The 12,387-nt window shown below is 51.7% G+C and overlaps 1 protein-coding gene across 1 annotated transcript in view; it reads right to left on the bottom strand.

The window, feature by feature from the left end:
• ABRAXAS2 (abraxas 2, BRISC complex subunit) overlaps positions 1–10,047 on the bottom strand; it is a 30,409-nt gene extending 20,362 nt beyond the window's left edge. Inside the window, exon 1 of the mRNA XM_075348506.1 lies at positions 9,935–10,047. Coding sequence (XP_075204621.1) covers positions 9,935–10,006 — 72 coding nt within the window. The 5' untranslated portion in view covers positions 10,007–10,047. The remainder of the gene's footprint in view (positions 1–9,934) is intronic.
• Between the last annotated feature and the right edge of the window lie 2,340 nt (positions 10,048–12,387).

Consider the following 12,387-nt stretch of genomic DNA (forward strand, 5'->3'; position numbering starts at 1 on the left):
TTTCCTAAATATGAACAGAAGACCAGCACAAAGGGTTAACACCGCCGGCCACAGCCTGAGCGATCGCTGCTGAGAGCAATGGTAAAGTTGACATGGTCAATCTTCAGGTAACACTAAATGAAGGAATGGCTTTCATCACCCATTTACAGTGACTAGAAAATTACAAACTGAGGGTTTAACTCCTGGCATTTTCATAAAGGAGTGGAAGAACTTGCTGTTTTGCCTGTCCCAAGAGGAGGTTTAATTTCAGATGGCATTGCTGCTTCAATGAAACGGAGAGAGACACTGCTATTAGAAAATATAATTCTTCTGGCAGCTGTGTATGTGGACTCAAGTCACCGTATATTGCCAGATGATCAAAAGCTTACTAAAGGAAAAGAAGTTCTAACAGGTAGCAGTTAGGATGAGCGGCTACAGGACTGCCAAGAGCAAGAGGACTTGGTTCCTGCCAGTAATACTGTATCTTCAGCCTCATCAGATGAGTTGTCATCCAGTGCTACTGCTGCCGTCTCTTCAGGCTCATCAGGTGAGGAGTTGTCATCCAGTGCTACTGTTGCCGTATCTTCAGTCTCACCAGATGAGGAGTTGTCATCCAGTGTTAGGCTAGGTTCGCACACTGCGTCTTTTTGACGCTGCGTTTTTGGCCGCTAAAAACGCACAAAAACGCACCTGCGTCGAAAAAACGCATCAAAAAACACATGCGTTTTTGCCGCGATTTGGTGCCTTTTTGGCTGCGTTTTGCTGCGTTTTTGATCTCTGCGTTTTGCTGTGTTTTTCCAATGCATTGCATGGGGGGAAAACGCAGAAAAACGCAGGAAAGAACTGACATGTCCATTTTTTTTTTTAACTCAAAAACGCAGGTAAAAAAAAAACAGATGTGTGCGGACAGCAAAAATGAAAACTCAGACTTTGCTGGGGAAGCAAAGTCCTGCAGTTTTGAGGCCAAGAACGCACCCGAAAAACGCGCAAAAACGCCAGGAAAAACGCACTGTGCGCACATAGCCTTACTGCTCCCGTATCTTCAACCTCATCAGATGAGAAGAAGGGAATTTTGTTTACTTACCGTAAATTCCTTTTCTTCTAGCTCCTATTGGGAGACCCAGACAATTGGGTGTATAGCTTCTGCCTCCGGAGGCCACACAAAGTATTACACTTTAAAAAGTGTAACCCCTCCCCTCTGCTATACACCCTCCCGTGCATCACGGGCTCATCAGTTTTGGTGCCAAAGCAGGAAGGAGGAAACTTATAAATTGGTCTAAGGTAAATTCAATCCGAAGGATGTTCGGAGAACTGAAAACCATGAACCAAAAGAACAATTCAACATGAACAACATGTGTACACAAAAGAATAACAGCCCGAAGGGAACAGGGGCGGGTGCTGGGTCTCCCAATAGGAGCTAGAAGAAAAGGAATTTACGGTAAGTAAACAAAATTCCCTTCTTCTTTGTCGCTCCATTGGGAGACCCAGACAATTGGGATGTCCAAAAGCAATCCCTGGGTGGGTAAAAGAATACCTCGATAAAAAGAGCCGAAAAACGGCCCCCTCTTACAGGTGGGCAACTGCCGCCTGAAGGAGTCGCCTACCTAGGCTGGCATCTGCCGAATCATCGGCATGCACCTGATAGTGTTTCGTGAGAGTGTGCAGACTCGACCAGGTAGCCGCCTGACACACCTGCCGAGCCGTAGCCTGGTGTCGCAATGCCCAGGACACCGACGGCTCTGGTAGAATGGGCCTTCAGCCCTGCAGGAATCGGAAGCCTAAAAGAATGGTAGGCTTCAAGAATCGGTTCCTTGATCCACCGAGCCAAGGTTGACTTGAAAACCTGAAATCCCTTACTCTGGCCCGCGATAAGGACAAGAGCGCATCAGACCGGCGCAGGGGCGCCGTGCGAGAAATGTAGAGCCGGAGTGCTCTCACCAGATCTAATAAATGCAAATCCTTTTCACATTGGTGAACTGGATGCGGACCCAAAGAGGGTAAGACGATATCCTGATTGAGATGAAACGGGGATACCTTAGGGAGAAAGTCCGGGACCGGACGTAGAACCACCCTATCCTGGTGAAACACCAGGAAGGGGGCTTTGCATGACAGCGCTGCTAGCTGAGACACTCTTCTGAGTGATGTGACTGCCACCAGGAAGGCCACCCTTTGCGAAAGGCGAGATAGAGAGATCCCGCATCGGCTCGAAAAGTGGCTTCTGAAGAGTCGTCAGCACCCTGTTAAGATCCGAGGGTGTTAACGGACGCTTGTAAGGTGGGACCGGAAAGCGCCGATACTTGTCCCTTGAGAGAGCCGAGAGACAAGCCCTTGTCCATTCCGGATTGAAGGAAAGAAAGAAAAGTGGGCAAGGCAAACGGCCAGGGAGTAAAACCCTGATCAGAGCACCAGGATAAGAAGATCCTCCAAGTCCTGTGATAGATCTTGGCGGACGTTGGTTTCCTGGCCTGTCTCATGGTGGCAATGACCTCTGGAGATATCACTGATGACGCTAGGAGCCAGGACTCAATGGCCACACAGTCAGGTTTAGAGCCGCAGAATTCCGAAGGAAATATGGCCCTTGAGGCAGCAAGTCTGGTCGGTCTGGGAGTGCCCACGGTTGACCCACCGTGAGGTGCCACAGATCCGGGTACCACGATCACCTCGGCCAGTCTGGAGCGACGAGGATGGCGCGGCGACAGTCTGACCTGATCTTGCGTAACACTCTGGGCAGTATTGCCAGAGGAGGAAAAACATAAGGCAGTCGAAACTGCGACCAGTCGTGAACTAGCGCGTCTGCCGCCAGAGCTCTGTGATCCTTGGACAGAGCCATGAATGCCGGGACATTGTTGTTGTGCCGAGACGCCATTAGATCGACGTCCGGCGTTCCCCAGCGGCAACAGATCTCTAGAACACGTCCGGGTGAAGAGACCATTCCCCTGCGTCCATGCCCTGGCGACTGAGAAAATCTGCTTCCCAGTTTTCTACGCCCGGGACGTGAACTGCGGAGATGGTGGAGGCTGTGGCTTCCGCCCACAGCCGAATCCGCCGAACTGCTCGGAAGGCTTGACGACTGCGCGTGTGCCGCCCTGGTGGTTGATGTACGCAACCGCCGTGGCGTTGTCCGACTGAATTCGGATCTGCCTGCCCTCCAGCCACCGCTGGAACACCTTTAGGGCTAGATCCACTGCTCTTATCTCCAGAACATTGATCTGAAGGGAGGACTCTGTCGGAGTCCAGGTTCCCTGAGCCGAGAGGTGGAGGAAGACCGCTCCCCACCCTGACAGACTCGCGTCCGTCGTGACCACAGCCTCAGCTGGGGGCCGGAAGGATTTTTCCTTCGACCAGGAAGTGGAAAGAAGACACCACTGAAGAGAGGTTTTGCTGCAAGGGAAAGAGAGACGTTCTTGTCTAGGGACGTCGACCTCCTGTCCCATTTGCGGTGTCCGATAGAATCGGACGCAGACGAAACTGCGCAAGGGAACTGCCTCCCTTGCTGCCACCATCATCCTTAGAAAGTGCATGAGGCGCCTCAAGGGGTGACTGGGCCCGAAGGAGAGATTGCACCCCTGTCTGTAGTGAACGCTGACTATGCAGCGGAAGCTTCACTATCGCTGAGAGAGTATGAAACTCCATCCCAAGGCAAGTCAGTGAATGGGTCGGTGTCAGTTTTGACCTTGGAAATTTGATGATCCACCCGAACCCCTGGAGAGTCTCCAGAGCAATGGTCAGGTTGTGTTGACATGCCACCCAGGAGGGTGTCTTGACTAGATCGTCTAGGTAAGTGATCACCGAGTGGCCCTGAGAGTGTAGGACCGCCACCACTGCTGCCATGACCTTGGTGAAGACCCGTGGGGCTGTCGCCAGGCCGAATGGCAGTGCCACGAACTGAAGTGTTCGTCCCCGATGGCGAAACGCAGAAAGCGTTGAAGCTCGGGTGCGATCGGCACATGGAGAGAAGCATCCTTGATGTCAATTGATGCTAGGAAGTCTCCTTGTGACATCGAGGCTTCAGAGTGTTCACCGCCTGAAAAAGTGCATCGGCTCGCTCGGGGGGCGGAGATGTTTTGAAGAAACGAGTCGGAGGACGAGAGCAGAGCTCTATCCTGTGACCGTGAGACAGAATGTCTCTCACCCATCGGTCTTGGACATGTGGCCACCAGGCGTCGCAAAAGCGGGAGAGCCTGCCACCGACCGAGGACGCGGTCTTGGTGAGGCCGAAGTCATGAGGAAGCCGCCTTGTGACTTAGACCGCCATGCAGAAGAGTTCCTCTAGCCCTCCTCTGACCTGTTGGACGTGGAGGAACGGAACTTTGCTGAGGACCGAAATGACCGAAACCTGTGGACTGGGGCAAGGACGAGACCTTTCCCTTGGACTGTCTAGGAACTTCATCCAATTGCTCGCCAAACAAACGGTCGCCAGAAAATGGCAAACCGGTTAAGAACTTCTTGGAAGCAGAGCCTGCCTTCCATTCACGTAGCCACATGGCCCTGCAGACTGCCACCGAATTGGTGGATGCTACCGCTGTACGGCTCGCAGAGCCCAGGAACGGCGTTCATGGCGTAGAACGAAAAAACCTACGCCTGAGAAGTGAAGGACACAACCTGCGGGGCAGAGGTATGTGCAACCGCAATAATCTCAGCCAGAGAAGCTGAGATAGCTTGGAGTGCCCTCACGGCTGCGAAGGCTGGAGCAAAAGATGCGACTATGGCTTCATAGATGGATTTCATCATAAGCTTTATTTGCCTGTCAGTGGCATTCGTGAGAGATGGACATCTGCCACTAATACTACGGATCTAGCCGCCAGCATAGCGACTGGAGAATCCACCCTGTGACACTGAGCCCAACCCTTAACAACGTCAGGGGGGAAAAGGGTAACGCGTGTCAATAAGGCGCTTAGTAAGCGTTTGTCCGGAAAGTTCTGTGCTTCTGGACGGCCCCTCTGGAGTTAGAGTGATCGAAACACGCACTCCTGATGAAGTCGGGGAAGGTTCCCAGCGGGCCCGCTTAGCCTATCAGAGGCCGCGGTCCGTGACGGAGTTCTCACCATGGGATCTGGGTGTTACCCCAGGAGCCCCTTGTTGTACCGACCCAGAGGGACCCGGGAGCGATGAACTCACAGCTCCCTGGCCCTGTGTTATCGGTCTGGACTGCAAGGCTTCCAGTATCTTAGCAGCCCCCCTGTCCATAGACTGAGTCCTGGAATGTGAAAGCTACTCAGAGATTTGCTGATTCCAACATGCAAACTCTGTCCCTGTCATCTGTGCAGTGGAAACCGGCGGTACCACCTGGCCGAGGGTCCCACCAGTGCCGGAGGCTGCGGCTGAGTGAGTGCCCCCGGGGCCAAGCATTGTACACAATGAGGGTATGTGGACCCTGCCTGTAATATAGCCGCACAAGAGGTACAGGTTGTAAAATAAGCCAGTGCCTTGGCACCCTTACTCTTTAAGAGCAGACAACAGCATGTCGTCCGCAGAGTAATCAGTGAGGGTATACAGCCACAAGCAAATAATGCTGCCGAACAGTGAGATCATATACCATATAAATAAACATATATATATATACACTGTGGCACCAAGGGGGGTCAGCACCTGAAAACTGGCGCCCCACAGTGCTCAGTGAGGGGGAAGGAGGATACCAACGTATGCTCCAGCCCTCCCTGCCGACGTCCAGTCGGCCGTCCCGTCGTTACCCCTGACTGGCAGGCCCGAGAACGGGTATATGGTACTAGGCCGCAAGAGCCGGGGACTAAATTTAAAAACGCGGCCGACAAACATGGCGCGGTCGGCGCGGTAGTCCCAGTCTCACAAACCACTCAGCAACCGCTGCGGCATTTGTAACACAGATGCTGCATGCACCGTCCCTCAGGGGACACAGAGTACCTTATGATGCAGGGCTCTGTCCCTGATGATGTCCAGTCTCCTGTCCGTCAGAATCCCCCAGGGGCTGCGGATGGAGCCCGGTCCCAGTGCATGGCGACCGGTTAGGATCCCCCTCTCCCAGAGCAGTGGAGCAGATTCTGAGACCCTCCACCGGCAGAATTATAACAATGGCTGCCGGCGTTCCGAGGGGAGGAGAGAGCCGTGGGCGGAACCGCAAAAGTGCGGGAACCTGGTGGCCCATAGTGATCAGTGAGGGGGGCGGAGGACAGCGAAGTGTGCTCCAGCCCTCACTGTCGGCATCATACCGACTGTCCCGCCTTTCTCCCTGACTGGCAGGCTCAGGGGCGGGAGTTTAACCCACTAGGCCGCAAAAGCCGGGGACTAAAGTAAAAAACCGCGGCCGACAAACAGGCACGGTCGGCGCGGTAGTCTCAGACAAAAAATCCACACCGCAGTCGCAGCTGCGTCTGAGGCCAAGGTGCTTCATGCACCGTCCCAACGGGGACACAGAGTACCTGTAGATGCAGGGCCATGTCCCTGACGATACTCCGTCTCCTGTCCGGCAGTTTCCCCCAGGGGCTGCGGAGGGAGCCCGGTCCCAGTGGCTGGATGACCGGTTAGGATCCCACTTCCCCAGAGCCCCTAAGGGATGGGGAAGGAAAACGGCATGTGGCTCCTGCCTGTGTACCCGCAATGGGTACCTCAACCTTAACAACACCGCCAACTCAGTGGGGTGAGAAGGGAGCATGCCGGGGGCCCTGTTAGGGGCCCTCTTTTCTTCCATCCGATATAATCAGCAGCTGCTGCTGACTAAAATGTGGAGCATTGTGTGCATGTGTGCCTCCTTCAACACAAAGCATAAAAACTGATGAGCCCGTGATGCACGGGAGGGTGTATAGCAGAGGGGAGGGGTTACACTTTTTAAAGTGTAATACTTTGTGTGGCCTCCGGAGGCAGAAGCTATACACCCAATTGTCTGGGTCTCCCAATGGAGTGACAAAGAAAGTTTAATTTTGAAAAGTTTTTGGATGACATGAAGCTACAAAGTGCTGCCACAGGGAAAAAGATTCCACTCCCACAGCAAACAGATTGCTCAGATTTCAGCAAAATTTTTCACTTGCTCTCAAAAAGTAGAAGAGATCAACTGTTCATCAAAACTGACTGTGCATGAGGCAATTCCTTTACACCCTGAAATTGTTAGATGTTGCCCATGTGGTCACCGCTTTGCCACCAACCCAAGTTACTGTTCTCCAGCCTTAACACAATTAGGTCAGATTTGAGCTCCTCTATGAAGGAGGATCTGATGGAGGTGATTCTATTTCTCAGAACAAATTCATAGGATGCACAAATGTTATTCCCACATTTTTGTTGAAAATTCCCCCCCCCCACTTACTGCACAGTGCATTGTATATTTACAAGTTATTACAGTTTTTTGTGTTCTAAACTTGTATCCAATAAATATATTTTATGTTCTAAACATGTCATTATTGTATCATAAGAAGGAATAATAGCCGGATGTTACCATTTTACTACATTTATCAGAAACAGGAGTCCTGTATGAGGGAGTCAGAGGTTTGGCTTACCGACTCCACAGCCCTGGATGTCCCACACACTCGTCCTCGGGGACGTCACACACACACACACACACACACACACACACACACACACACGTCCGTCCTTGGGGATGTCCCACACACACGCCCGTCACACACACACGTCCATCCTTGGGGATGTCACACACACACACACACACGTCCGTCCTTGGGGATGTCACACACACACACACACACACGCCCGTCCTTGGGGACGTCACACACACACACACACACACACACACACACACACACACACGTCCGTCCTTGGGGACGTCACACACACACACACACGTCCATCCTTGGGGACGTCACACACACACGTCCGTCCTTGGGGATGTCACACACACACGCCCGTCCTTGGGGACGTCTCACACACACACACACACACACACACACACACACACACACACACACACACGTCCGTCCTTGGGGACGTCACACACACACACACGTCCATCCTTGGGGACGTCACACACACACACACACGTCCATCCTTGGGGACGTCACACACACACGTCCGTCCTTGGGGACGTCACACACACGTCCGTCCTTGGGGACGTCACACACACGTCCGTCCTTGGGGACGTCACACACACGTCCGTCCTTGGGGACGTCACACACACGTCCGTCCTTGGGGACGTCACACACACGTCCGTCCTTGGGGACGTCACACACACGTCCGTCCTTGGGGACGTCACACACACACACGTCCGTCCTTGGGGACGTCACACACACACACGTCCGTCCTTGGGGACGTCACACACACACACGTCCGTCCTTGGGGACGTCACACACACACACATGTCCGTCCTTGGGGACGTCACACACACACACACACACGTCCGTCCTTGGGGACGTGACACACACACACACACACGTCCGTCCTTGGGGACGTGACACACACACACACACACACACACACGTCCGTCCTTGGGGACGTCACACACACACACACACACACGTCCGTCCTTGGGGACGTCACACACACACACACACGTCCGTCCTTGGGGACGTCACACACACACACACACACACACACGTCCGTCCTTGGGGACGTCACACACACACACACACACGTCCGTCCTTGGGGACGTCACACACACACACACGTCCGTCCTTGGGGACGTCACACACACACACACACGTCCGTCCTTGGGGACGTCACACACACACACACACACGTCTGTCCTTGGGGGATGTCACACACACACACGTCCGTCCTTGGGGACGTCACACACACACACGTCCGTCCTTGGGGACGTCACACACACGTCCGTCCTTGGGGACGTCACACACACACACACACACGTCCGTCCTTGGGGACGTCACACACACACACACACACGTCCGTCCTTGGGGACGTCACACACACACACACGTCCGTCCTTGGGGACGTCACACACACACACACACACGTCTGTCCTTGGGGGATGTCACACACACACACGTCCGTCCTTGGGGACGTCACACACACACACACGTCCGTCCTTGGGGACGTCACACACACGTCCGTCCTTGGGGACGTCACACACACACACACACACACACACGTCCGTCCTTGGGGACGTCTCACACACACGTCTGACACACACACACACACACACGTCCGTCCTTGGGGACGTCACACACACACACGTCCGTCCTTGGGGACGTCACACACACGTCTGACACACACACGTCTGACACACACACACACACACGTCTGACACACACACACACGTCTGACACACACACACACGTCTGACACACGTCCGTCCTTGGGGACGTCACACACACACACACACACGTCTGTCCTTGGGGGATGTCACACACACACACGTCCGTCCTTGGGGACGTCACACACACACACACGTCCGTCCTTGGGGACGTCACACACACACACGTCCGTCCTTGGGGACGTCACACACACGTCCGTCCTTGGGGACGTCACACACACGTCCGTCCTTGGGGACGTCACACACACACACACACACACACACACACACACACGTCCGTCCTTGGGGACGTCTCACACACACGTCTGACACACACACACACACACACGTCCGTCCTTGGGGACGTCACACACACGTCTGACACACACACACACACGTCTGACACACACACACACGTCTGACACACACACACACACGTCCGTCCTTGGGGACGTCACACACACACACACACACACACACACACACACACACACACACACACACACACGTCACGGAGGACATAGATGAATGCGCCCCCTACCCGTGTCCCTCATCTACCCTCCTGGCAGAGGACACTGCAGTCAGAGATGGCTCCGCCTGCCCGGACATCACCCCACTGTTATGTCTGGAGAACATGACAGCCCCGACTTCCCGGCACCGGGGCCGCCCTGCTCACTGTCCTCCCCCCGAGCAGTCACTTCCTCCCGGGCCCCAGCTCTGCGCTCCTACGTCGCCCCCTCCCCACCTCCGGCCGCGGTGCTCGGCCCCGGAGCTCCCGCCACTCACGTGATCAGAGCTGCTGTTAGCGCTGTGATAACACAAGGAACTGAACGTATAACCCGAAATGGAAGCCGCCATGATGGTGAACCCGCTCCCTCCCACAACGCAGCGCGCCGCCGCCCTGACATGACGTCACACGCACGACACTCCGGGGAATTGTGGGAGATGTAGTCTGCGGCGTTATGTGACTGCTGCTAATCCTGACCTCACCCCCTGCTGTGCTGAGACTTGTGGTTCTACTGTGTGGAGAGAGACACAAACTGCTGCAGAGGATATGAGCTCAGTTTAGGATCCATTCCTCTTGGTTTTCATAGTCCATGGACCATTCTTCCTGGCCATTGATTCTATTTTCAGGGAACGCGTTGTTTTGAATATCATCATTCATTATCCTGTAAAATGTGATGAAAAAAATCCCAAGTGGGACAGAAATAATAACTTTTTTAAAATTATTTTTTATGATTATTTTTTTTATATTTTCATTATTTTTTTCATTTTATATATATATATATATATATATATATATATATATATATATATATATATATAATGAAAAAAATAAAGGGAAAGAGACAGACAAAGAGACAGACACAGGGAAAGAGACAGAGGGAAAGAGACAGAGAGGGAAAGAGACAGATGGGGAAAGTGACAGAGATAGATAGACAGTCAGGGAAAGAGATTGAGACAGACGGAGAAAGAGTCAGAGACAGACAGGGAAAGAGACAGACAGACAAAGAGAGAGAGAGACAGAGAGATATATACAGAGGGGGAGACAGACATTATAATTACATTTCTATTTGTTTTGTGGTTTTTGTGTGCAGAATACATCTTTGTTAATACATTCTATTTTGTCAACAGCAGTTATTCACCCGGGAGAAGCCGGGTAGTACAGCTAGTATATACAGTATATATATATATATATATATATATATATATATATTTATTTTTTTTTTTTATTTATTTTTTTTTTTTTTTGCAGCACTAGCTTTGCAGTACACTTGACCCAGGAGCTTTGTTTCGAGGGTTGGTTCAGTAATGATGCTATGAATTTTTTCCCCCATTTTTTAATACATTTTTGTCACTTTTTCACTTGCGGAGACACTGATCATGTGACCAAGGAGTCAGCAGTTGAGGTTCATTTCATCTTATTAAATGGTTAAAATTGCAAAGTGATTATACAAACAAGCAACGTTGGAATTACTTATTAACAGGGTCGGCCATCGCTCAGGACATTTTTTTTTTTACTTAAATGCCTTTATTTGTGGCTAAAAGTCACTTTTGCCACTCAGTGTCATTAAATATTTTGCAATTTTCCTTTTCCAGGCTCTGTTTCCCGGAACACTTACCTTTAATGTGCTCTGTGGTCATAAATCAGCTGAGAGGTCTCATTGGACCATTAGAATGAGCTCACTGACGGATTCTCAGTTAACTCCAAAGTCTTAGTAGAACATGAAAAAAGGCAACGTTTCTGGATGTTTTAATATATAGGTAGTAACTGAAAAAATTAAAGGGGTCACCCAGCTGTTTCCATAATGTGCTGGTCCCTTGTTGGTCTTTGTTATTCATACTCCAGCAATGACTGGTTGACATGAACATATAGGAAAAAAAAAATAATACATGGTTGACATGCACATGTGAGCACTGCAGACAATAAATCTTTAAAAATCTTTATTTTTATATAGCGCTAACATATTCCGCAGCGCTTCACATACATCAGGAACGCTGTCCCCATTGGGGCTCACAATCTAAATTCCCTATTTGTATGTCTTTGAAGTGTGGGAGGAAGCCCACACAAACACAGTGAGAACATACAAACTCCTTGCAGATGTTGTCCTTGGTGGGATCCGAACCCAGGACCCCAGCACTGCAAGACTGCAGTGCTAACCACTGAGCCACTGTGTCGACAATCAATGTCACCCGAGTGGTGTAGACATATTCTTGCAATTATATGTCAGTGTCACTACTTTGCCCTCATGTACACCCCCTTGGTGCAGTTATACTGAGATACTCGGGGCTGGATTCCTGGAATCAGTCTCCTTCCCCCTCTGGCAGCTGACAACATAGTCTTACATCTCCCAACAGGATGAGTCTTCTTAATTATTGAGCCATGTGCTCCAGAAACTACGCACAGAATATACCTATGCAGCGCTACGGGGAGAATGACGAAGGGCCGCTTCACACATCCGGCATTTCGCCGGATTACCGGATCCGGCACACTCCAGTACAGTATTAATACTGTACAATGGCATCGCGGCAAGCCCCGGTCACATGCTCCGGTTGCATGACAGCATGTGACCGGAGCTTGCCACAATGCCATTATACTGTATTACATTGTACTGGAGTGCGCCGGATCCGGTAATCAGGCGAAATGCCGGATGTGTGAAACGACCGTAAGCATGTGCGACCACCAGTACTCAGCCCATAAGGTGCATGTGCACAATGCTATACACTGAACACCAGGT

The sequence above is a fragment of the Anomaloglossus baeobatrachus genome, chromosome 5 (assembly GCF_048569485.1).
Source record: "Anomaloglossus baeobatrachus isolate aAnoBae1 chromosome 5, aAnoBae1.hap1, whole genome shotgun sequence".
Lineage (NCBI taxonomy): Eukaryota > Metazoa > Chordata > Amphibia > Anura > Aromobatidae > Anomaloglossus > Anomaloglossus baeobatrachus.